Source organism: Periplaneta americana, chromosome 17 (assembly GCF_040183065.1).
Source record: "Periplaneta americana isolate PAMFEO1 chromosome 17, P.americana_PAMFEO1_priV1, whole genome shotgun sequence".
In the NCBI taxonomy this organism is placed as follows: Eukaryota; Metazoa; Arthropoda; class Insecta; order Blattodea; family Blattidae; genus Periplaneta; species Periplaneta americana.
In genome coordinates, this window is record NC_091133.1 from 667,051 (window position 1) to 695,039 (window position 27,989).

At 36.8% G+C, this 27,989-nt stretch overlaps 1 protein-coding gene across 1 annotated transcript; it reads left to right on the plus strand.

Moving 5' to 3' along the window:
- The first annotated feature begins 3,648 nt into the window (after nt 1-3,648).
- LOC138693385 (zinc finger protein 420-like) lies at nt 3,649-27,918 on the plus strand. The gene is made up of 5 exons (XM_069817307.1): nt 3,649-3,811; nt 5,898-6,032; nt 7,784-7,921; nt 10,133-10,215; nt 19,751-27,918. Exons 1-5 carry the CDS (start codon nt 3,698-3,700, stop codon nt 21,732-21,734), a joined length of 2,454 nt encoding a protein of 817 aa, XP_069673408.1. The 5' UTR covers nt 3,649-3,697; the 3' UTR covers nt 21,735-27,918.
- Nucleotides 27,919-27,989: the final 71 nt, after the last annotated feature.

A 27,989-nucleotide genomic window follows, 5' to 3' on the forward strand; every position in this document is an offset into this window, starting at 1 on the left:
CAAACTGGCCTATACGAATTCTGCTGTAATTTTCTCTGAGACACTCTTTAATTAAATTAGTTTCTTGGGAATATCAAATTCAATAAGAATATTATGTAAATCTTCTCTCTTAACCGAGTAATATGCCTTTTTCAAATCTATGAATAACTCTTCTACTATACACTTATACTCCCATTTTTCTGCAATATATGTGGAATACAAAGAATCTGATAAATAGTCGATCTATTCCGCCTTCACTCGCACTGATGATCCCCAATAATTTCATCTACATACGGAGTTAATGTTCTCAAAAGAATATTGGATAAAATTTTAGTACGTCGTCATCATAAGTGATATTCCTCGAAAGTTACCAGTCTTGTTCTCCTTCTTAAAAATAAGTACAATAAAGGACTTTTTCCATTGTTCTTGTACAATTTCCTTTCCCAAATAGCAAGTAGAAGTTTATAAATTTTGCTAATTAATGCGCTTTTACCCTCTTGTATTAGTTCTCCTGGAATTTGATCGACACCTGGAGACTTGTACTTCTTCAGATTTTCTACCGCTATTTCGAATTCTGAAACTGTGTGTTCGGGTATAAATGGCTCAGCAGTTTGTATTTGAATTTCGTCTGATTTCATTTCTGGGGTGGTTGGATGTGTTGTGTATCAGCAAAACCAAAAGAAACAACATAAAATTCGGAAACGAAAACAATAAAAAACAACATAGACCTAGTAAATAAAATAAAAGACAAACATCCCACGCAATACAACATTAGCAATTTTCGACATAACTAACCTATACACAAATATACCCATATCATATATTGGCACAGATACGCAGATGACATACTAATAATATACAAAGGAAACAAAAGACAAATCCAAAAGCTACATCAACACATAAACAAAATACACCCAAAGCTACACTACGCATTAGAAATTGAAAACAACAAATGCATAAATTTTCTAGACATCACAATAACAACAGTAGACAACAAACACACATTCAAAGTATACAGAAATCCCACAACAACAACAACACACATACACAACACATCCAACCACCCCACACAAAACAAACAAGCTGCATTCCGAACAATGGTACACAGACTACTCAACATACCAATGAACCAACAGGATTACAACGAAGAACTAAATACAATCAAATACATAGCACAAGAAAACCGATACAACCCCAACATAATAGACAACATTATACGTAAGACAAAACAACACCACAAAAAAACAGTAGAACACAACGCCAAAAACACATCACACTAACATAAGAAAACAAAAACTCGCATAAAATTGTAACCTCATTCAAGAAATTAAACTACAACATCGGATACAGAACAAATAACACTCTACAAAAACATCTCAACACACAAACAAACAAATACATCCACAGAGGCGTATACAAACTCAAATGCAACACCTGCAACAACTTCTACATGGTACAGACAGGCAGATCATTTCAAACTCGTTACAAAGAACACATCACAGCCATAACAAAATTGCAAAACACCTCCACATATGCAGAACACATCACAAATGCCAACCACACCTACAGAGACATCAACACTGACATGGAAATACTGCACATCCAACCAAAAACCAGAAACTCAACACACTAGAACAATACGAAATATACAGACACACGAAAACACAACCCAACGATATTCTCAACACACAACTCAATTTCAAAACACATTCACTCTTTGACTCTACACTACAAAACGCACCCACACAGGAAACAAGAGGAACCAAGACCAACAACGACCAGTTCGGAAGATGACCGAAAAATAGATCGAAACATGTTAACAAGGTACGTTAATAAAATTTAAACAAGAAAGATATTATCATGCAAATACCGAAGTGATACAGTGTTAAAAGTTGTGTAATGAAGATGTATATATTTATTTTTTTTTATCACTTTCGTGCCGAAAATAATGAATGTCCCATCTAGTGGAACAAACATAGCCGGAATTATGGGGGGCTATGTGGGTACTACCCCCCCAAACTTGTCACAACTCTTTTTTTTTTCCATTAATGTTAGAAAGTATGGAAAAAACCTTTTTGCTTTTGTTTATGATTACGGTCCTGTGCTTAAATTGACGATTAAATCCTTCGGATAATGTCTCTGGTCTATAATATTTATTTTAAATTTCTGAATGTATGAGAATTTCTATACCTCATTTGAGGAATGGAAGCGGTGTAATATTTCTTTTGTAACTGCTTGTACTCCTGTGTTAGAAGTATGCAGGTGTTCTGGCCTTCACTTGGAGATGTATGAATAACATACTGCACAACAATGCAGAAACAATCCCGGTATAATGTGTAAGCTTATAGACGAGATTAAATAGAATATTTCATATGATATCTTCAGGAAGGTAAGATCTATATAAAAAAGTTTCTGTTAGCATAGTTACAAAATTGTTATTGATGTAGGCATACGTTTCTGTATGAGAGAAAAAAAACAGAGAGATTCTTTTAAGTTATGCCCTATTATAATTAGTAGTAGACCTACAGTTCAAACCCTATTGAACTCGGTCCTACAAATTGCGGATATGGATGTAACATTGTAAGAAACACACCCCTCCCCGAAAATACTTGTATTTAATGATCATATTCCGATATAGTGCAAAACGATCAAGCTATAAGGGGGGAGGGAAGTAAACGATGTCCTCCAAAACCCCGTTTTATGGGAATTCATTGATTTTGCTTTGCCCCCTCCCCGCCCAAGGAAACGGTTCTCTCCCCTCCAATGTGAACGAAGTGGACATAATACTGAATGGCGCCAAGCTAAAGTAAAAGTGCATAAGATGAGCACAAAGCATATATGGCTCATAAAGTATTCTGTGGACTGTGATAAAACCCGCCTTAACTTTGATATGATCTTGGAATGATCATTGCATTGACACATCAACTAGAAATACATGCTTACTAGAACCAGAGTCGTTTTTCTATTTCGTCACATATTGCAAGCCTATCTGTATAAGACTGTAAGGAAAAATCTTCCAATCCAGACTAAATCCAACAATATGATAGGAACGAAAATCAGCTGTCACGTCTAATATGCCCTGAAATCAGGACTTTTGATGCATGTGCAAATTATGTCGGGACGTTGGACGCAATGGTCAAAATCCTGGACTGTCCTGGTAAATACGGGACAGTTTGCAAGCCTACTACCCCTACGTGTGAAAAAAAGTCACTGATTCTTGGATTTTACCGATAAGCTATTATCAGCTCTTACTATTAATTAGTATTAAAAAGCAATATTAGAAGAAAAATAATCATCCAAAAAAAAATCGTAATTGCAAAGAGAAGTAAAGCATGAAATTACAGTCATTCTGAACCTCGCTCATCTGTCTGAACACGGCCGCCTTGAAAATACTTTATTAAGGCTTTTGTCAGGCGTGACCAGCGTCGCCAACATGGTTTTGGCAGTGCGAAATCTAAAGGATATTGGTGTTAAGTTTTTCTGTCGTCTATAAAGATGGATCAGAGAAATAGAAATAGCCGAATTCGCACAATTTTAAATATGTAATATACATCTAAAAATCCTGTGGCTTTAATGCTATATTTATTGTTAATTATTCAAGCTTTTAGTGTACTTCTGCAAAGAGGTGTTGGCAACACTAGCCCTAACTTTCTTAAATCATAACGATAATTGGAAACATGCGAGAGTTAAACTATTGTTATACATAAGCTTACGCAAGATGTCTTATTACTCCGAAGAATATTTGGACCAGGGACATGCTCTCACACATGAGGTGAAAGTTGATAAAGATCCGATGCCAATTTCATTCCCAATGTTGAAAAATGAACCAGAGGTGAGTGGAGCGCAATGATTGCGATGTATTTTTCTAGTGCTTATGTTGTATTTTGATTATCACAGACACTATCTCTTTATAACATTACTTGGAGTGCTTTTCAGTGTGTGATAGGGATAGAAGGAATCTGATGATAATGTATGTTTTATTTGTTATGTTGTAGCGAAGTGTAAAGTTGAACTGTTATCTGGTTTTATATTTCAAATTTAAAAACGAAGTTACAGTGTACACCTTATTCTTAATGGTTGCCAAGCTACACATTCCCGCAATGTAGGTACTTGATATTAGGCTTAAGGTCACGAATTCATTTTCATTTTATTCTTTTTATATAAGACTGTAAATAATTTTTGGCTTTCAATTATTGATAATTCAAATATGGAAAAGGAGGGTACGGGTGTTTGAGAATATGTTCTTTCTTTCAACCATATAAATTAGTTGCAATGCATAAAGTGCAACATACATTTCTCTAAAATGTAATGTAATTGCATGACTAAAGGTAAATTTAAAACAATGATTAGGAGAACTTCAGACATATTTCACTTGCTAGTTAAGGTGTAATATTATTTTTGGTGTGAAAATTGCGTTCTTCGTATGTGTAATACCTGACTTTATTTGGATTAAATATTGCGAAATTCTTGTACAGTCATTTATGCTCGATTCAATAATTTTCAGTTCTACCACACGGAGATGTTTATATGTTGCCATTGTAGGTTATGTTTACTCTACCAATATTCCTGTATTCGCATATATATATTATAATTAAGCATGAAGTTACGTGTGATAACTTGTAAATGCAATTTGTCTCTATTTCAGTTCTATTTATTCGTTTCTTACGGTACTCCAATCTGAAGTCAGGTTAATATACTGTGTTAGTAGCCTCAACTAGAGCAGACGTAGTTCCTTTCTACTCATACTCCTTGCATATACGGGTTTGTGACAGGTTAGGTTTGGTTATTTTTGGCTTTTAATATGCCTTGCATATACCATCACCTGCACCTCCACAAAAATTCTCTGATATATTCAACGTTTTTCACTTCCGAAATCGCGGGAACTACCTCAGCACTAGTTCCACTGCTTTATGAGTGCTGCCTTATTGACCTTCGGACACTTGACTATATTGAAATACGGTAAGCTCACAGCGCTATTCCTAGAGCAACTAGATTTACAAACTCTCCAATGCCCTGCCATTACATATTAAGCCTAAGTTATGTCATATGGAAATTGTAGGTTGTTATTTATACTGTATTCCTATATTCGCAATTATACATTATAATTAAGCATAATTTCATGTATGATACGCCACACATTCTACTTGTCTGTACTTTAATACTACAATCGAGTACCTACTGAATTATTGTATTTATCTACTTCCTAAGAGACGAAGTAACACGATCGTACGTACATAAATTTCATAGGTGTAGTATGATAAATTTTCTGCCTACGATTAATTAAGGTAGATGTGCCAAATTAAAATCACATTTATTAAAACTCAAAATAGCTTCCATTCCAAAATTGAAACGTTGAGGTGAATATATTACGTTAACATGTAAAATTGTGTTCACATTAAAATAACACAGTTTTGTAATTATTTCTGCATCGAATTATGCAATAACATGTAAACGGAACTTATGGACACATTACACTAAATAAAACTTAGCAAAGATACTCAATATAGTTGTATTATATTTTACTGAGCTCCATACACTGTAATAGAAATTCCGAACATACATTATTGTCTGCTCGGGAAAGAGTCTATACTGAGGCAATAGTAGCGCTTCTGGTGGTCAGCAACTATCTATGTATGCATATTTATCAAGTACAGTGGCGTATACTGGTTTAAGGTTCTCGGCTACCGCTGACCCTATTATTACGCAAAATATATTTTAAAATCCCTATGATAAAACTCCTCATCTATTTATATGCGAATTCCAGACGTCTTGATTGGGACGAAAATACTTTGATGACTTCGTCATTGAAATTACAGTTGGGCCGGTAGCCCTGATCAAGTATTGAGCTTCGCACCTGTATATACTAAACTTTCCTAAACCATATAATAAATTGCTCAAGATGTCTCTTGGTACTGCAGGAACGGAATTTTTCGGATCAGCATGTGACTGGTATAAAGGAGGAATATGAGGACCAGAGCCAAGATCTCACTTCTGAGATAAAAGTTGAAGATCAAGTGCCAGTTTCCTTCCCTGTGGTCAAACGTGAACCTGAGGTGAGTGCAGCACAAAGAATGCACGGTGTGTTATTCCAGTGTTTTTCTTGTGTTTTGATTGTAATGGACACTGCCTCCTTACAACTGTACTTGTAGCGCATTATAGTCTGAGAGAGGGGAAGAACGATCTCATCTCTATTTATTATTATTTATGCCTTGTTGCATTGTTATCTCGCTTCAGTTTTAAGTTTGAAAACGAAATTGCTCATTACACTCAATCGTAATTGTTGCCATAGATACAAATTCCCAAAGTGTATTATCTTGATACTGTGTTGTACTTGACATGATTTGATTTTGTTTTCTCTATGTCTTTGTCTAAAATTCTCGATACGTTTTGCCGTTTTAAAATAATGATTGATTTTGCTGTAGATGTAAGCAGAAATATTATCTCTTGTCTTCATTTTTCTTTTAGGTATTTACGTCTCTCGCATATTTCTGTCGTAGAAAATTATGCTGCCAGTATAGAAAACATATTTTGTAAGTTTACAGTACATTGCAGAGCTTATTTGGGTGAATTCCAGAAGGTGCTCTAAATTTTGCAAATTGATATGTTACGTAGGCATAGGTACAGCATACATCAAAGTATTGTGACAGCGACGTGAGATTCGAACTCACGACCAGCGTCCCGCGAGAGAGCATATCGCGCGGGCTTCACGGGGAAAGGGGAAAGGGGCCTACACGCGAGGGGAGGCTGCGCGCGCAGCTGCTACTTAACGCAGTGAATGTGGAACGACCTTCGCGACTATTCCAGAAGTCCGTTGAAGTAGAGATATCGAGATAATTCTCTACACACCTGTAGAAATTTCTCGCAACTATGATTTTGCTATAAAAGAAGAAGCGCCAGCGAACTCGAGCAGAGTTTTCAGTTATTCAGTCAGTGAGTAAGCCAGAGCAAACAAGCCAGACTTGTGTGCCGGATTTCGACTCGAGTGTGCGTCCGCATCTGCGTCAGCATCCGAAGGCCTGAGTTCGAGTGCAGTGGACCGCAGTTGGAGGGACCTGAGTTCGAGTGCAGTGGACCGCAGTTGGAGGGACCCGAGTTCGAGTACAGTGAACTGTCTCTGAAGGTCTGTGGTTCGAGATACTGTGAACTCGAGTGACTGAGATAGAAGAACTGTGAACTGAGAACTGGTAGTTCTGATTTGTAAATAGTACTGTGTAAATATTAGTTAAGATTAACAGTTCATTGTTGTGCGTAATAGTCCAAGTAAGTTGTCATTGTCGTCGGTGGAGTGCTATAACGAATACTGTGTTGAGTGAAGATCCAATTGTTGACGAGAGCGTTTAAGGTGGATTGTAGAAAGGAATTATTGTGGCGAATAAATTACATTGTTGTTACTAATAAAATTAACAGTATTATATTTTACTTATATTTGTTCTGCCAATGAAGTGCATTCAACTTAAATATAGTTATAGAAAGGTAAAGTTAATAATTTCAGAAAACAACTCAACTTATGGGTTTAACACAAAACAGTGTTGAAAATATGCTACATTATATGCACAATAGTTTTTTCTATGTAGGAATGGCAGTAATATGCACGATTTGCTTTTCGTATTATTACAGAACTTCATAACATGTGTAAATAGTGTTTCTGCATGAAAAATTGGCATTCGCTCATGAATTCTGACCCCATTGCTCATAATGTCGAGCTTTTGCTTGTAGATATATAGACAGCAGCTTGTAACGTTAGAAGTCGTCTTCTAATATCCTGTAATAAATTGCTCATTTAAGATGTCTCTTTGTACTGCAGGAACGGAATTTCTTGGATCATCATGTGACTGGTATAAAGGAGGAGTATGTGAAACAGAGCCATGATCTCGTATCAGAGGTAAAATGTGAGAAAGATCCAGTGGCAATTTCGTTCGCTGTTGTGAAACGTGAACCTGAGGTGAGTGCAGCGCAAGGAATGCACTGTGTTCTTCTTTTGTTTCGATTGTCAGATCCGCTACCTCTTTACAACAGTGTTTGCAGTGCCTTTTACTTTATGATAGAGACAGAAAAACACTTATCACTATTTAGTGTTACGAGATATGACATATTGCAGGGAACTAATCCTGGAGTGGTATCTCGGTTTGTTTTAGATATGAAAATGTAATTGCTTGTTGCGTAATCTATGGTGTTTGAGGACACTGCTTCTTTTTGTACACTCTATGTCGTTGTCTAAAATTCTTAATACATTTTACCGTTTCCAAGTAACAGATTTTTTATTAGATGTATGTACATACATTATCTCGTGATTTCATTTTTCCATCTTTTGTTTTTAAGTATTTACGTAGTTGCAATGTATCTTTTGTAGAATATTATCTTACGCATAGAGACAAGATATTTTGTAAGTTTACGATAAATTATATAGTTGATTTTGAGTGGATTGCAGAATAGGTTCTAAATTTTGCAAAATGTTGTGATATATACATGCAGATACGGCCTACTAGAAACTGTTGTATATTTTATTTACTCTTAATCTGCCAGTGAACTGCATTTAATTTTAGTAGAGGTAGAGAAACGTAAAATTTGAAACTTCATTTTGCGAATTTTAAAATTATTAGAAATATACATTGTATTTGAATTTCCTTTACTTTTTATGACTAGACTACAACCTAGTTGATATTCTCGGGAAAGTTATGAAGTTCACAAAATTGTTCAACAAATTTTCTAACCAATTTTTTCTCTACGATATAATAATCAATATTGTCGTAGTAAAGGAATCTCTGTGCACTGGAGCTTTAGTATAATTGTATACTTCATGATTTTGCCTGGCAGAAATTATGGCGCAAGCTGGAAGAAAATGTATTGAGATAGAAGTACTATAGAAAGCGAACTCAACCGAATCATTGTATACCTGGTAATGTAAAAATTCGAAGTCACACAATAACTTGATATTAGAGATTGTCAGAAAAATGGGAATTGTACCCATTTCGCTCAAAAGTGTGGAGTTGCAATTAACATGTCTGACCGTGAGACAAGCACATCGGTGTCCAGATACAGGTTGGGACAAGTTACTTGTTTGAAGTTTTTTCAGGTATTACCTCTTAACCCATTGAGAGAAAATGCTAATTAACTTTCGGCACTGGACCGTAAACACATTTCGCTGGCATTATCACCTTCACTTCACTGAGACGCTGGATAACCATTGCAGTAGTTAAATTGTTGTAAAGCACTTACAAAATCCACCAAGTTCTAAACTTGAAATGATTGAATAATCGTTCGTAGAAAGTTTCTTCTAGTGTAAGTGGTCAAACAGTTCCTCTATAACAGTCATTTTCCACCAGCATGGCTGTGCGTATTCATGTGATCCATTGGTATGCGGCAGAATCTCAAATATGGCACAAGTCAACATTCAGTGAACAAAGTGTGGGTGTGCAAGCAACAGAGAAGAGAATGACAGATGCGCATCCCGGATAGCCAGATTAGTGAAGTGCCAACCTTAAAATCTGTCGTATTTCTCTTGTTTTTATAAACATAAATGTTCCATGGATTAGATATCTTAACAATACATGTAATAATATTGTATCTTTTCGTATCTTCTAAATATGAAGTTAAGAGAACATTCATGAAGCGGTATCTTTGACACTGATATTGCATTGGAATAATTTTCTCTCATTAAATTTTGCATTTCTGTCATAAACTTAAAAAAAAAAAAAAAAAAAAAAAAAAAAACATAAAAATAAAAAAGTTGGGTTAGTTCAGTTTGTGAATAAAATGTATTTTGTTTGTGTTCTCAACATCATTTGCGCCTTTCCACCATTCAGAATATTAACATTCCTCCGTATGTTGACTAAAAGTAAGTCATAGAAAATTTAAAATATTTTATTTTATATATTAATGCATATACATTTATCTCATTTATTTGCATTTTATAGTAATCGTTCCCTTCTTAAACTGTCAAAATTCCTCTCCTGCTGGGGGAAAGAGCTTTAGATTACATGACTGCGCTACAGGATTTTAAATAACATTTTTTCTGTGCCAGATGTTGAAAAAGGCTGAAAACCGCAGATCTACAAGGAAAAGAATTGCCCGACGAAAAGCCTGCCCCAAGAATTGTCCTCTATTTTCTACTGTAATTTATGTTACCCTTATTTTATTTGCTCTGTATTTCTAGGAAATTCAGAGTGACTCGGACGCAGTGAATGAGGATCCAAGTGTGGAAGTAACACCAGAGGACAACGAGGTTTTGACGGAAAGGTGAGTGTGGTGTGCGAGTCTTCACGTAGAGTTCATTGTGTTTGAAGTGTCTGTTATCTTGACTGTCCAGAAGCAGCTTCAGAAGAGCTGTCTGTTTGAATCATCCAGCAATAATCAGTCATCTCATTCAAACTGCACCTCTCTTGGTATCTGGTTACCATAAATTACGGTTCAAACCTTTCTTCATGTTCTTCACTAAAAATGCGTAGATTTTGAGGAAAGTATATAGATGGACATGCAAGTAGTGGACCTTTACACTCATATTCCAGGCCAGAGTATTGAAGCCCTCCAACTTAATATCTACAGTTTGTTTGTATTTGAAGTTTTTATATTTCCCTAGAAAATTATGTACTACGGTACTACTTTGAGTCCAATCCAAGCATTCTTCTGCAGAGCGTTAATCACAGTTGCAAAGTAACTGTGTAACATTAATTTGCCTGTTTTATTTAATTATTCATTTTTATATCCGTATGCTCGGTAACTATCGGTGCTGGACCCCGGACTCATTTCACCGGCATTATCGCCTTCATTTCATTCAGACGCTAAATAACCTACATGTTGATACGGCGTCGTAAAATAACCCAAAAAATTAATAAATAAATTTATATCCGTTCTCTCATTGAGTTATTTTTATATTTATTTATTTATTTATTCATTCACTTATTTATTTACTTACTTATTTATTCACATATCTACTTACTTAATTATTTACTTCCTTCTTTATTTATATATTCATTTATTTATTTAATTACTTATTTATTTACTTATGAATTACTTCCTTATTTTCTAACTTGTTTACTTATGTAATTTACGTATTTAGTCACTTATTTACTTGTTTTCTTATTAATTTTTTATTTATATATTTATCTATTTATTTATTTCCTTATTAATTACTTCTTTACTCACTTATTTACTTATCTATTTATTTAATTTTTTTATTTACTTATTTATTTATTTACTTATATATTACTTGTTTACCGACGTAAATATTTACTTATTTGGTTATTTATTTATCTATTTATTTATTTAATTATTTCTTTATTTACTTATTAATTACTTCTTTCTTTTCTACCTTATTTACTGATGTATTTACTTACGTATTTACTCACTTATTTTCTTATTTCCCTTCATGTTTTTATTTATTTATGTCTTTATTTAATTGTTTATTTATTTACTTATTAATTACTACTTTATTTACTTATTAATTTAGCCTATTTATTTATTTATTTAGTTACTTATTTATTTGTTTACTTATGTATTTATTTATTGTGCTGTAGTTAAGGTCATCATTCTTTCACTTCCATAAACCAGATATACTACCGTACTACAATAATACATATAACTGTACTTGAACAACGTTTCACCAATTTATGATTTCTTTCTGTTTCACCACTGTTTCCTCTTCTAGTGGGTAGACATGTTGGTGTTATTAACTAATGCAGAGTTCTTAGCTGTAAACCCATTTCCTCTCTTACTCTCCAATATTTCTCACACATAGTGAGTTTAGAGCAGTGCAGTCACGAAATCAGCACAGCAACTTATGATTTTGAAGTTACAGGATAGTCGTCTGTGTAAATGACTGCATATAACTGTATGACTACCCATTGTTCAGGGACGGATTTTTATGTCACTAGTGCCTGAGATACGTCTTGCATAATAAGAATCAAAAGTCGGTGTTGTAAATCGTACAGGACAAATAATACCCGCATTATAGAAATCAATTTATATTATCCCCCTCTGCTGATTGCAAAACTACACTAGGTTTAGCTTGAAACCGCAGCTATTGTCAATTATGATAATAATTTATGCTCGAACTACATTATCATTTTCCCTGACACTTTATAAGCGCCCCAATAATGATGAACCCTTTTGAGACCGAGGGATACTGTTTCAAAGTTTGTTTTGTCTTTTGCGTATCTTTGCTTCTGACTTTTCCCGAGAGTGAAAAATTCGCTTACATGTTCATTAAATCGTAGCTCAGATGTCTTTGGACGTCAGTGTACAAACTGAACTACAAGGAAAACTATTTACTTTCTAAGCCTTTATTTGATTGCTTGTTTGTTACAATTCCAATGTTGTTGTTTTCTAATGCCAGGCATTTGACAATAAATTCATTTGACCTCTTGCACTCCAATATTTTTCAAAGATATAATCATGGCCAGCCACAGAAGCACAGATTTTGAAGTGTTCCGAATCCATTTCTTGGTTTGAGTTGCACAATGGGCAGTTAGGGGACTGATATACTCCAATTCTACGCAGGTGTTTGGCCAAACAATCATGGCCTGTTGCCAATCTAAATGCAGATACAGACGATTTGCGTGGTAAAGCCGGAATTAACTGTGGATTTTGGTGCAGAGAGTTCCATTTTTTCCCTTGAGATTGTGTTTTGGAGTGAAAATGGCAACTTGTAGCCGATTTAAGTGAACACCATATTTAACGTTTTGGTTGCTACTTCATTCACACACAACCCCCAGAATGTCTGGAGGGCCACACCTGGTCGACGGGTCCATTGGATCTAGTTGGCAGATCTTGTTGATCACCAGCTTTCACTCCTTAAGCCACTGGAGGACAAATTTAGTGCCATAGCAGGTCAGCACTTGGAACAGAAAAGTAGAAACAAGAGGAAGGAAAGGGAGATGAACCCCTAGGCCTCGGATACTCTAATGCCGTCGGGGTCGAAGAAAGTAAGAGTTCAGTCAGAGGACTTTATAGGAAGGGGTAGAGAGGGAATTAGATATTGGATAGAGGAAAATTATCAGTCATTAACTCATCAAGCTGACCAGTGCTAATTGATGAGTAGCCCTTCCCTTTAGCTCAGAACGTAAAATTACGCTTACTAACAGCTGCACCACGGGAAGGTAGGGATGGGACATTGGGTATTTGTCCAGGTTGATTCCTTAAAGCTTTCAATGGGAAGGATTAATGGCTCTCCCCCCTGTATCCGACAGATACCCTTTTGCAGCCGCAAATGCAATGTTGAAACACGTTTTCTTATATCACAAGAGTCATTTTTCTCACTTGAAGGACCGGATGCAGACGCTTCATATTTAACGAATATTTTTGGATATAACATTGTCTATTTCAGGCAATATTACGTTAGCAGTTGCAGTCCATAAAACTGAACATAAATAAATTATTGTCTGTCAATCAAAGTTTGTTAAGTTTCGTGCATGAAATAACTGGTTAGAGCTATAATTACTGCCGAACATAGATATTATATCTGAAACAATTTGTATTTCAGTATTTAAAATAAGAAGTAAAAATTGAAGTAATTGATGATATTGTGATGATCCCTTCAATGCTCTTTACTCTTTAGCATGAGGTCGAGTGACGCACTCCATTAAATTTGCACTTTTGCTATGACGTCTAATACAAGATTGCAGGTAACAGAGGCATATCTGAGGACGGTAAGGTTTGAACGCCTGCTGTGCTCCAGTCTTTGCTATTTCCCGCCATTCTCATAGCCTCCGCATAAAAGCCATGTGTCTTAATCTCGTATATCATTTGAAGAGTCAAGTCAGTTTCCTGCCCAGCATCCTTGGGCGCATGTGGCAGTGTCCACATTTCCTTCCATTTCCAGCTGATACATTGGCTAATGCAGCGTTCATTCTATGGAGTTTGTATACCCAGTGCTTCCATGCAAACACACTCTGGCTTTCTCAATGCTACAATCGTAGATCTCTTGGTGATGAAGAGACTAACTGGCATGTCACCTAATTGAAGCAGGAATAAGCGCCTATGTTGTTTTGTTTCATTTTCCGTTCGGGAGTTTACAGCGTGTTGACGTCTATGTTGCATTTTACACGTACTGACCGCCTCACAAGTATTGTACTCTGTAGCCATCTTGTCTATATTATCCACCCCTGCTTTGGTTTTCTTACAGTCGAGTATTATCTTTGGCTTGAAATTGTCTCCTTTTGAACAAGACATACCACGTTGCTGGTGATGACAGCAGCACAAAATATTTTTTTCCTTGTATTATAGTGAAACATACAGCAGAGTCCGTATAGGTCAGTTTCTATCTGATCCTTTTCCAATTCACTGCGGGCTAAAGCAGGGAGATGCACTATCACCTTTACTTTTTAACTTCGCTATAGAATATGCCATTAGGAAAGTTCAGGATAACAGGCAGGGTTTGGAATTGAACGGGCTACATCAGCTTCTTGTCTATGCGGATGACGTGAATATGTTAGGAGAAAATACACAAACGGTTAGGGAAAACACGGAAATTTTACTTGAAGCAAGTAAAGCGATCGGTTTGGAAGTAAATCCCGAAAAGACAAAGTATATGATTATGTCTCGTGACGGGAATATTGTACGAAATGGAAATATAAATATTGGAGATTTATCCTTCGAAGAGGTGGAAAAATTCAAATATCTTGGAGCAACAGTAACAAATATAAATGACACTCGGGAGGAAATTAAACGCAGAATAAATATGGGAAATGCGTGTTATTATTCGGTTGAGAAGCTCTTATCATCCAGTCTGCTGTCCAAAAATCTGAAAGTTAGAATTTATAAAACAGTTATATTACCGGTTCTTCTGTATGGTTGTGAAACTTGGACTGTCACTCTGAGAGAGGAACATAGGTTCAGGGTGTTTGAGAATAAGGTGCTTAGGAAAATATTTGGGGCTAAGCGGGATGAAGTTACAGGAGAATGGAGAAAGTTACACAACACAGAACTGCACACATTGTATTCTTCACCTGACATAATTAGGAACTTGAAATCCAGACGTTTGAGATGGGCAGGGCATGTAGCACGTATGGGCGAATCCAGAAATGCATATAGAGTGTTAGTTGGGAGACCGGAGGGAAAAAGACCTTTAGGGAGGCCGAGACGTAGATGGGAGGATAATATTAAAATGGATTTGAGGGAGGTGGGATATGATGATAGAGACTGGCTTAATCTTGCACAGGATAGGGACCGATGGCGGGCTTATGTGAGGGCGGCAATGAACCTTCGGGTTCCTTAAAAGCCATTTGTAAGTAAGTAAGTATTATAGAATGTCAATGAAATCATCATGACCCCCAAAGGAGACGAAAAATCTTCAACTTCATCTTACGATGTTGGATGACTTATATACGTCCGTTGATGTGACATATTAATGAATTTTTAAATACTTAAATAGTCACAATCATGGCATGGTATGAAAGAAAAATTTCACAACCTCGAGCGGGATTCGAACCTGCGACTTCCTGTTCTGCGGTCAGGCGCTCTACCAACTGAGCTATCGAGTTCGTTTCACGCCAAAGCACAGTGTGAAATTTCGCCAATCTAGCTGACCAAAAATATTTGTCGCTTCTATAAGCATGAGTAGTAATGTTTTATGTTACAATTACGTGATATTACCCTTATTCTATCATTTGACGATGGTTTCAGATGCGCGAGATTTCTGAACTCGCGAGGATGTTGGTTCGAATCTCTGCGGATCACAAAAATAATGTTACATTTTGGAGTTGACATAGAATATTCTTAAATTGGTCAATTGGAAAAGAAAAATTACTGTAGGTAATGTTCAATATTTTAAAAATAATTTTATTACTTCTTTACCACAAATAATTATTTCGCGTTAAGTGTTGGAGGGATAATTATCGGACAATTATAATATTGACACGTACATATTTTAATCACTGTCTTAGCAGATATGGCAAAAATTACTAAATTTTCACTCACATATATAGTATCTAACATCTAGAACCTTAAAAACATTTTCACATTACATCACACTTTGGAACATAATAAAATATATAAAATATTATTGTGGGGAAATAAAAAACACGTTAGCCTGTAATTTATAAGTCAGTGAAATTACACTTAAAAGTAACATTTAATAATGATAGTAGTAGTAGTAATAATAATAATAATAATAAGTTAATAATAGCATACTAAACATAATAATTGAGTAAACAGAAAATAAATACTCTTGTGTAAATGAAGGGAGATAGAGTAGACTGAATCACACAAACAGAAAATAATACGAAATAGAAGTATTCAAAAGATAATGAAGACAGTAAAAAGGCAATAATACTAACTCAAAATAAAATGAATAATAAAATCTTAGCATAATAAAGAAGGGATATATTAAAATACTGACTGACATTTAAATTAAAACAGGTAATACCTAAGCAAGAGAATGTTTTCAGACCAACAAATGCTTAAAACTCATTATCAGTCTCACAATCTCCAGCATTAAAGGGAATGTCAGGGTCCGTAAGCAACTTTATAGCATCCGATGGTAAATCAACATGTGCTGACTGCCGAAACTTTTTGAGACTGGAGATGACAGGATCACTTGAAGTCAACATAGAAAGTATAAATCTGTTAGTATGGATTCTTGACATCTTTCTACTATGATGCTGTCTGTATCTTCTACAGTCCTTGTTGCGAGCCTCTTGGGCTTCTTCCGATAGTTGCCCTATTGGTAGCATGATCTTATGAACAGTTACTGGCATATAATACCATGGGTATAAACTAATATACAGTTCTCTTGTTTGATTTAAATATTGTTTCAATTTATTTTCGTTGGTGTCTTAATAGCATTCAGAACATCCTCTTGCACGCTTGGTAATCTGCATTTACTTCTGTGATCGAAATACTGTCCTCTGGAGGGTAGCATGCTTCTTTTGCCTGACGTAAAATGTAGTAGAAAGGATATATCTGTGATCCTAATTCTTTTGCATTGTCGTACATAATTTTATATTGATTGTATGTAAGATTGACACTAACATAGAAGGATAATTTGCTTCGGTTTTGATTCTAACAACTGCCTGGCTTTTTTATTTTTCATTTTTTGCTCTTTTAAGGGAAGCTAGGAACAGTTCTTTAACAATGTTAGCAGCATCTCTTTTGCCTGAATGTTTAAGGTCTAGTTCAGCTGCTAACATTACAGCTCCGGAACCTTGCCCCCGAGAAACAGATTTAGCTTTCCGCCTCTTGTTTCTGTAACTACATTCGCCAAAGAATAATTTTGGCCTACCCTTACTTGGACCCGATTTGTTCGTAAATGCTGTACAGTCCGATTTCATGTCTCTATATATTTCTGCTGGGAATGTTAAGTCACAATCTAACCACTGATGATTCAATTTAAAAAATTGGTGCATCCGTCTTCCAGACTTAGCCCACTTTTTATTAAACTATATCAAAAGTTTTGACAAAAAATTTTTCATTTTATTAAGAGTGGTTTTATTACATTCTCCTATGTCCAAATCCTGAAGCAGCGAGTCCAGCATTTTTGTATTCCTTGTTTGTTTGGAGCTACTACGCCACACTTCAAACAGCCTCCTCCTTGCAATTGAAGTGCGCGAGTCTGAAAATGACAAACTTCCGCACATTTCCGCACCTTGTGATTTTGCATGCCTATTTAAAACAAATCGATCTTCATAATTATGTAAATTCCAGAGTTTGGAACTTTTTGGAAATTTTCAAAACTCTATTTAAAGAAGAAAATATTTTTTTAAATCCTTTATTTTTTCGCCATTTTTAACTTATTGCTGTGGCTTATTAGTAGAAAACAAATTATTTAAATATATATAGGATGAAAGTGCATACCTTCCTCTACATTTTCCATGTTTCACTTATAAAATACCACGCTTCTGACAAAAGTTACACAGCTTCTTCTTATGGTGCGCTGAACGTAACCTATCATGTCCCTTGCCAAACCAAATGCAGAACAAGATACTGCAGACATTTAAGAATAAAATGTACTGCAGCATGGATCTCAATTTCGATGTCAAAAATTGACTTTTGGCCAGCTAGATTGGCGAAATTTCACACTGTGCAAAGGCTTGAAATTCTCCTCTCATACTAGCGACTCTGTTATAGAGTACTGTCCATAGCGTCTGATCTAATCAGCACTGCTTATGGGTGCAAAAGAAACATTGTAAATGTAAACTTCATCTTACGATGTTGGATGACGTATATACGTCCGTTGATGTGACATATTTTTAAATTCTTATATAGTCATGTCACATCAACGGACGTATATACGTCATCATACATCGTAAGATGAAGTTTACATTTAGAATGTTTCTTTCCACCCATAAGCAGTGCTGACTAGATCAGACGCTATGGGCAATACTCTATAACATAGTCGCCAGTATGAGAGGAGAATTTCAAGCCTTTGGCGTGAAACGAACTCGATAGCTCAGTTGGTAGAGCGCCTGACCGGAGAACAGGAAGTCGCAGGTCCGAATCCCGCTCAAGGCTATGAAATTTTTCTTTAATACCATGGCATGATTGTGACTATATAAGTATTTAAAAATTCAGAAAAATGTTCTTTTCCTTTCGCTATTGTGAACGCTTGGGTATGTCAACTTTTTTTTCCCATCCAGTGACGGCTAGGTTTTGACCTAAACTGTTCTTCGTCATATTGCATCTTATATATAGATCTGTCGTTGCCCTTCGCTCTGTACCGTAGAGAACTAACATTACATCTTGGTAAGTTCTCATTCCTTGGTTCTTGTCTGTTCTCTGCAGACTCATCTGCGTTCCCTCCTGTGTGTACTTGCATCCCGTGAGTATGATACCTATTTCCATCTGTTCACGTCCAGAATTTCATACCTATTTTACTATATTATTTTGCGACGCTTTATCAACATCTCACTTATTTAGCGTCTGATTGAGATGAAGGTGATAATTCTAGTAAAACTAGTCCGTAGTCCAGCACTCATAAATACCCAGCATTTGCTCAGATAACCAGATAATTTGCCCCAATTGGGATTCGAACCTGGGCCACCCTGTTTCGCTGTCAGACGCGCAGCCGTTTATTTCTGATAATTAACTTGTAATAACATCCGCGTAGAGGTGAAAGCTACTCGTCAGACATAATGCATTGAATAGATTAGTATTGAAGTCTTAAATTTGCTACAGACATTTGAAATATTTCTCTATTTTGAGTCAATTAATGTTTTATATCGTTGTGTACGAGTATACTTATCATTTAAGCGGAAAAGTAATTATTTAGTATACATATAATTTTGTACAATTGTACATAATATTGTTGCAGCGCTTTGAAAACATTGTTACTAGTTTAACTTTCGCAAAACTACAAATAGCAGGTTAGACATAATACCAATACAAATTTTCTCATGATGTCACTTGCTATGAAATCGAATCAGTAATGCCCACTGCAAATGTTCTTAATTTTAAATTGATGTAATGAAAAATTCTAAAGGTCTTATATATCACAATAATAGGAGCTAAAATTTTATTCGGCGTTTGCAATCCCTAATTTCGAAATAATAGCTTAATTTAGCTCACTCACAGACAGGGGACTTTGAACAGAGAAGTTTATTAATAAATACCTGGCAACAGTTGACTAATGTTGTGTAATCCTTATTAAATATATTGTACAGGTGAAACCCAAGTTCTTGAGACATTTTGATACTTCCTGTGTTACTCATAAATTAATTACAAGATTGTATCTTTAATCGTAATGCACCTTCTGATGAAATAGGATGTTGCTTTTAATATTCAATAATTGAATGTATATTTGTTGCGACTATTTCATAGACTGATATTATAATTACTTCAGGATTGCAGCTACGAATGAGAGCACTGCATCATCAGAATTGGACAGTCTTTCTCTTGAAGAGAACAAGACTGTGTGCGAGATTCCCAAGAATTCAGATTCCACCGCAAAATGTGTGCGGACTCGTGAAGGTGAGAAGCAATTGGAATTAAAATCGTCTAAAAAATGTTTCTCATCTGCGGAAAAACTGAAAGACCATTTATCCACGAACATAGGCAAGAAACCTTTCAAATGCGATGTCTGTTGCAAGTGCTTTTCGCGCTCCGGTATATTGAAAGCCCATTTACGACTACACGGAGGCGAGAAACCTTTCAAATGTGATGATTGTGGTAAGTGTCTCTCGCAGTCCGATCACTTGAAATTGCTTGTGCATATGCAAACAGGCGAGAAACCTTTCAAATGCCATGTGTGTGGTAAGTGTTTTTCGCAATCGAATACCCTAAAAGCCCATGACCGTCTTCACGTGGGAAAGAAAACTTTCAAATGTGATATTTGTGGTAAGAGTCTCTCGCAGTCCTATTATTTAAAAGAGCATTTACGAGTACACACAGGCGAGAAACCTTTCAAATGTGATGTTTGCGGTAAATGTTTCTCTCGCTTCGGTCACATGAAACAGCATTTACGACAACACACAGGCGAGAAACCTTTCAAATGCGATGCCTGTGGCAAGTGTTTCTCGCGATCCGATATATTGAAAGTGCATTCACAAGTACACACAGGCGAGAAACCTTTCAAATGTGATGTTTGCAGTAAGTGGTTCTCATTGGCTGGTAACTTAAAGAGACATCTACGCCGACACACTGGCGAAAAACCTTTCAAATGTGATGTTTGTGGTAACTGTTTCTCCAGCTCCTTTGAATTAAAATTCCATTTACGAGTACACACAGGCGAGAAACCTTTCAAATGTGATCTTTGCGGCAAATGTTTCTCTCGCTCCAATCACATGAAACAACATTTCCAACTACATACAGGCGAAAAACCTTCCAAGTGTGATGTTTGCGGTAAATGTTTCTCTCGCTCCGGTTACCTGAAACAGCATGTACGACTACACACAGGCGAGAAACCTTTTAATTGCGATGTATGTGGCGAGTGTTTCCCGCGCTCCGATATGTTGAAAGTGCATTTGCGATTACACACTGGCCAAAAACCTTTCAAATGTGATGTTTGTGGTAACTGTTTCTCCCGCTCCTGTGAATTAAAAGTCCATTTACGACTACACACAGGCGAGAAACCTTTTAAATGTGATGTTTGCGGTAAATGTTTCTCTCGCTCCCGTCAAAGGAAACAGCATTTACGACTACATACAGGTGACAAACCTTCCAAATGTGATGTTTGCGGTAAGTGTTTCTCTAGCCCCGATTACTGGAAACAGCATTTACGACTACATACAGGCGAGAAACCTTCCAAATGTGATGTTTGCGGTAAGTGTTTCTCTAGCTCTGGTTACTTGAAAGAGCATGGACGACTGCACACAGGCGAGAACCCTTTTAAATGCGATGTCTGTGGCAAGTGTTTCCGGCGCTCCGATATGTTGAAAGTGCATTTACAACTACACACTGACCAAAAACCTTTCAAATGTGATGTTTGTGAAAAGTGTTTCTCCCGCTCCTGTGACTTAAAAGTCCATTTGCGACAACACACAGGCGAGAAACCTTTCAAATGTGATGTTTGCGGTAAATGTTTTTCTCGCTCCGGTAACATGAAACAGCATTTACGACTACATACAGGCGAGAAACCTTTCAATTGTGATGTTTGCGGTAAGTGTTTCTCCAGCTCCGGTTACTTTAAACAGCATTTACAACTACATACAGGCGAAAAACCTTCCAAATGTGATGTTTGCGGTAAGTGTTTCTCTAGATCCGGTTACTTGAAACAGCATGTACGACTACACACAGGCGAGAAACCTTTTAAATGCGATGTCTGTAGCAAGTGTTTCCGGCGCTCCGATATGTTGAAAGTGCATTTACAGCTACACACTGGCGAATAACCTTTCAAATGTGATGTTTGTGGTGAGTGTTTCTCCTGCTCCTGCGACTTAAAAGTCCATTTACGACTACACACATTCGAGAAACCTTTCAAATGTGATGTTTGCTGTAAATGTTTCTCTCGCTCCGGTCAAATGAAACAGCATTTACGACTACATAAAGGCGAGAAACCTTTCAAGCGTGATGTTTGTGGTGTATCTCGAGTAGCGGCAATTTGAACCTGCATTTACGCATACAAAGATGATAAACCTTTAAAATATTATGTTTGTGGTAGGGGTTTCTCAATGTCTGGTAACTTAAAGAAACATGTACGCCGGCACTCTGGCGAAAAACCTTTCAAATGTCAAGTTTGTGGTATGTGTTTCTCAGATTCGGGTAACCTAACAGACCATGATCTCCGGCACACAGGCCAGAAACCTTTCAAATGTGATGTTTGTGGTGTTCCTCGCGCTAAGGTAAGTTTAATGTGCATTTACGACTACACTCACGCGACAAACCTTTCATAAGAATGTGAAGAAATGTTTTCAGAACATGGGAGGATTTAGTGCTGGAGGAAGAAGAATAAAGTACATCAGATTTGTTGATGATATGGCGGTGTTAGCAGTAGGGGAGACAAGGGTATACTACTGGATCTCAATGACAGTTGTGAACAGTAGTATGGGATAAGTATAAATTCAAATAAAACTAGGACCATCGACAGAGGTACTCCAAATGAAGCAATAGAACAAGTTGTCGTCTTCAAATACTTGGGGTGTACTACAAGCAGTAACATTAGTTGTAGCTAGGAAATGAATTGGAGGATAGGAATTATCAACGAACCTTTTAGTAGAAAAAGGATCATCTTTTGTGGTCCTGTAGAAAGAGAAATAAGTAAGAGACTAATTAAGTGCTTTGGATGGAGTGTGGTATTGTTTGGAGCATAAACATGGACATTACTACGAAGTGAAGAGGAGCGGATATGAGCGTTAAAAATACGTATAGAGAAAAATTGATTGTGTTAAATGGACACGCAAAATAAAAAAAAATAAGCTGTGTTGGAAAGAGCAGTGAAGAAAGAATGATACTGAAATTGAAGAGGTCACTGGCTGGTTGGGTCACTGGCTGAGAAGAAACTGCCTAATGATGGATATACTGGAAGGAATCGTGATTGGGAGAAGAGTTGGTGGCAGAAGAATTTATCAGACGATAAACTACGTTAACATATATTGATGTGGGGAGAAAGAGGAAGGCAGTAAATGGGAAACATTGGATAATGCTGGGTTTGCAGCGAAAGACCTGCCCTTGCGCAAAAGACTGAATGAGTGAACGAACCTGTGTTTATGTAGACTGTCTTGTACTCATGACTTAACGCGAATATGTATTTATAAACATTGTCGTTTCCGGTAATATTTGATTGTGATTCTTAAAACACTTTTACTCCTCTGGTGGATGTTCTGACTAATATGTATATCTAGTATCAGGCAGTATATCTCACTTGACGAAAAGTGACGGAGGAAGTATTGTTTGTATGCATCTGAAGTTCTGTAATTCCGGGAATAATAAGCAATGGATTAACGACCACCAGTCCAATAGAAATTGCAGAAATATTCGCTACCTCGTTCGCACAGATTAGCAGCTCAAATAATTATGACCCGGAATTTCTGAAAATCAAAGATGCTGCGGAAAAACGAAACCTAAATTTTATATCATATAATACAGAGTACTACAATACACCGTTCACATCCGAGGAGCTGGAGGCGGCACTAGGCACATCCCCTGACACCTCCCCTGGTCCTGATAACATCCATAACCGTATGCTTCGCCATCTTCCCCCAGCTGGAAAATCCTTTCTTCTGGCAATGTATAACAGAATCTGGACTGAGGGAGTGTTCCCATCTGCTTGGCGTTCCGCCATTGTAATCCCCGTCCAGAAACCGGCAAAGGATCCTTCTTTGTCTGGAAGCTACAGACCAATTTCTCTCACCAGCTGCGTATGCAAGGTTATGGAAAGAATGATAAGCAAACGCCTGATGTGGGTACTCGAATCGGAAAACCGATTATCTAACATCCAATGTGGTTTTCATAAGCACAGATCCGCCGCAGACCATCTTGTTCGGCTAGAGACCGCCATTAGAGATGCTTTCCTCAAGAAGGAACATCTTGTGGCGGTCTTTGATCTAGAAAAGGCTTACGATACCACATGGCGGTATGGCATTCTGCAAACTCTGCATGATTGGGGACTTCGTGGCAGTCTGACAACGTTTATTGCGAAGTTCATGGCAGAGCGGTATTTCCGAGTTCGAGTAGGCACCACACTTTCTAACGAACACCTCCAAGAAAACGGCGTTCCGCAGGGTTCTGTATTAAGCGTTCTTCTTTTCTGCATTGCGGTCAATGGAATTGCCCACTGTGTGGGTAACAGAGTATCTTCTCTGTTGTAAGTTGATGACTTCAGTTTATATTACAGTTCGCGATATCTTCCGTCCATCGGTCGACATTTGCAGCTGGTCATCAACGTACTATCAGAATGGGCTGTTCGCAATGGCTTTAAATTCTCCACTCAGAAGACGCAGTGTGTCCACTTTTACAACCAACGTGGACTACATCCACATCCCGAACTGCGTCTTAATGGAGTTGTAATATACAGACACTGCGAGATTCTTGGGCCTTATCTTTGATTATAAGTTAACGTGGGAGGCGCATATACGTGATTTGAGAAGGCGTTGCGAGAAATCCTTAAAACATTTTACGCCTTTTGTCAGGGGTCCGATAGGGTGCAGACCGTACAGTGCTTTTACGCCTTTACCGAGCTCTTATTCGATCAAAGCTGGATTATGGGTGTTTGATTTATGGCTCAGCAAATAAATGTAAATCACGTCATTTAGATACTATACATCACCACGGGATACGACTCGCTACAGGGGCCTTCCGAACCAGTCGGATAGCGAGCCTGTATTGTGAAGCAGGAGAACCATCACTGTATCGGCGACGTCATATCTTGTTGTGCTCATATGCTGTTAAGCTCCGCTCGCAGCCTGAGCACAATTCTTACAACTCTTTCCATCATTCGTCTCTTTACGGCCGATACAGTGAAAATCCACGGAGACCTCGTCCAGCAGGTGTGCGGTTTCGTGAACTGCTCTCTGAGCTGGATATACATCTACCATCAGTCCGCACACTGGACTATACCACCACTCCACCGTGGATTATGCGACGTCCCATGTTTGATATAAGTCTGAGCCGCTGTTTTAAGGATTTTACACCAGCTTTTGTTTATAGACTTCGTTTTAGTGAAATTTTATCCCGATATCCAGATTATTCATTAGTTTTTACTGACGGATCCCGGATAAATTATTGTGTTGGTTGTTCCTTCGTTACAAATGGAGAGATATTTAAATACAGACTAAGCCAATATACTAGTGTTTTTACTGCTGAACTGTATGCTTTTTACCGAGTTTTATTGTTTTTAATTAGGCAACCTCGGGGCAGATTCCTTATCTGTTCCGACTCTTTAAGTGCCATCCAGTCCTTGCAGTCTTTTAATTGTGATGATCCGCTTGTCTTATGAACTCAGCAGCTGTTCCATACTCTCCTTTGCTCTGATTATGAGATTGGAGTAGTGTGGATTCCTGGCCATGTAGGGATTCCAGGAAATGAGGCCGCGGATGCTGCAGCCAAGGCTGGCGCACTGAATGGCTCTCTGGTATATTGGCGCGAGAGGTGGCATTACATTCGAAATTACTTGAAATATAAAATATGGTGGCAATGGGAAGGAGAATGGTCTGCACAAGAGGGAAACAAATTACAAAATATAAAGAATACTGTTCGAGTTTGGGATTCGTCTACAAGAGCGTCGCGACACGAGGAGGTTTTACTCACCCGGTTGAGGATTGGCCATTGTCATCTGACACACGGCCATCTCCTACGTGGCGAACCTCAGCCGGAGTGCGATATGTGCCATGTTCCACTTACGGTGGAACACTTTTTATTGCGTTGCAGGAAATATGACCATGCACGGAGGCACTATGGAATTCGGCCGACATTACGTGACGCTCTTGGAAATGATTTTAATTGTACAAATGCAGTTCTGAGATTTTTATCAAATACAGGTTTGGATAAGGTGAGTTAGTTTTTATTGATCCGTTTTACTTATCCTCCGGACCCTTTACATCCGGAGGTTACATTTGTTTTATATTTGATTTTACATTGTTGACATTTCGGACTTTATGCATCCGAATATTTTATAAAATTTTATGGTTTTAAAATATGATTCACAAGTTATCTCTGGTGGCCTTAGTTTTAGTGTTTTATTTGTTCGTTTTGAATACCACCTAGTGTGGTAGAATTACTCACTTTTATGATTCTGTAGAAATTACCTTATGTATACTGCATTTGTGTGCCTCGTTTTATGGTGACAACGCTGTTTAGTTCTTTTAGCACTCAGATTATTATATTATTTATGTATTTGTTATATTAAGAATTTTAGATAAGGGCGCAAATAGCCATAGAGCTGACGCGCCCTTCTTAAACCCTACTACTACATCTGAAGTTTGATTAGTTGAATATGTAACTAATCGGCGACTTATGCAGCGGAGGGGAAAGAAAAATGGCCATCCTACCCCATTACCTCCTGGCATAGTTGCCTCATATATGGTGCCTTCTTTCTATCACTTGTAAGGTTTTATTTTATTTATTTTTCTATTGGGTTATTTCATGACGCTGTATCAACATCTAGGTTATTTAGCGTCTGAATGAAATTAAGGTTATAATGCCGTTGAAATGAGTCCGGGGTCCAGCACCGAAAGTTACCCAGCAGTTGTTCTTATTGGGTAGAGGGAAAACCCCGGAAAAAACCTCGACCGGTATTCGAACCCGGGCCAACTGGTTTCGCTTCCAGACGCGCTGACCTTTACAACTCACCATTGTAATGTTCAGACCTGTCTTCGGACAGTTTATTAAACAAGAACAAAACACTTTTGGAGTCACGCGGCGTACTTATCAATATTTTATTACAGTAACCTTAATGTTATATATTTGTCATGTTATTTCTTGTTTGTACTACTTCCTGACCATAAAAAATGAGATGAAAAATAAAACAAGGTGGAATGCTGCTTTGTGCTAAAAGACTGCGTAACATAACTGTCTATGCGAACTCTACTGTACTAAGTATGAGTGGAAAAAACTAATCGATAAGAATATGGAAATAGGTTATTTGCTTCAACTCTTCCATACAAAAATTAATAATAAACTATACATTTTCAATCAAGAATAAACTTTCCTTGAAATAGTGAAAGCTTTTTAATTAATTCAAGTAAACTTTCCTTTACTGAACCATCATTTTGTCAATTATCCTTTGTTTGAAATAATATCATGTGAGGATTTTATCTAAAGTCTATTTATCGTTGTTGAAATAATTTATAATATCTCACAAGCCCCTCACTTTCCAGCTGAAAACTTTCTTGATACAGTTAAAGCCTGCAGAGCTGTTCAAATTCACTTTCTTGCCGAAAACACCACTCACGGTCCATTGTTAAAAATCACTGAAAAGTTGTTCGAGTAATCACCACTCTAGGCTTGTCAGTTGCAACATACATATGGCCAATTTTTTCTGGCGCTATTTACTTTTATTATATCTAATGGTGCCTTACAGTTGTACTTAATTTTGCGAGTTTCGTTTTGTGCGAAATTCGGTTACGGCTTAATAAATAGAGATCTGAAGCAAAATATTTTTGGCCATCTTCATCAATAAGCTATGCTAAGCTATGAGGTAAAAGCAGGCGAGCAATAACATCCCAATTTTTATACATTTTGAATATACAGCTTGAAGTTTATTAACGGTTTGAAAATTCTGTTAAATGTGTAATTTCCTGTATTAAATGAAACTATTAAACTAATTTACATTGACTCTTAATTTCTCTCCAAGTTAATGTAGAAGAAAATGCACTTAACAATGATTTGTCATATTAGCATATCTGTGTAGAAATTCTGTTAAATGTAGAATTTCCTGTATTAAATGAAACTATTAAACTAATGTACATTGACTCTTAATTTCTCCCCAATTTAATGTAGAAGAAAATGCAGTTAACAACGATTTGTCATATTGGCATATTTGTGTAGACATTTCTGTTAAATGTATAATTTCCTGTATTAAATAAAACTATTAAACTAATTTACATTGACTCTTAATTTTTCCCCAAGTTAATATAGAAGAAATGCAGTTAACAATGATTTGTCATATTGGCATATTTGTGTAGACAATTCTGTTAAATGTAGAATTT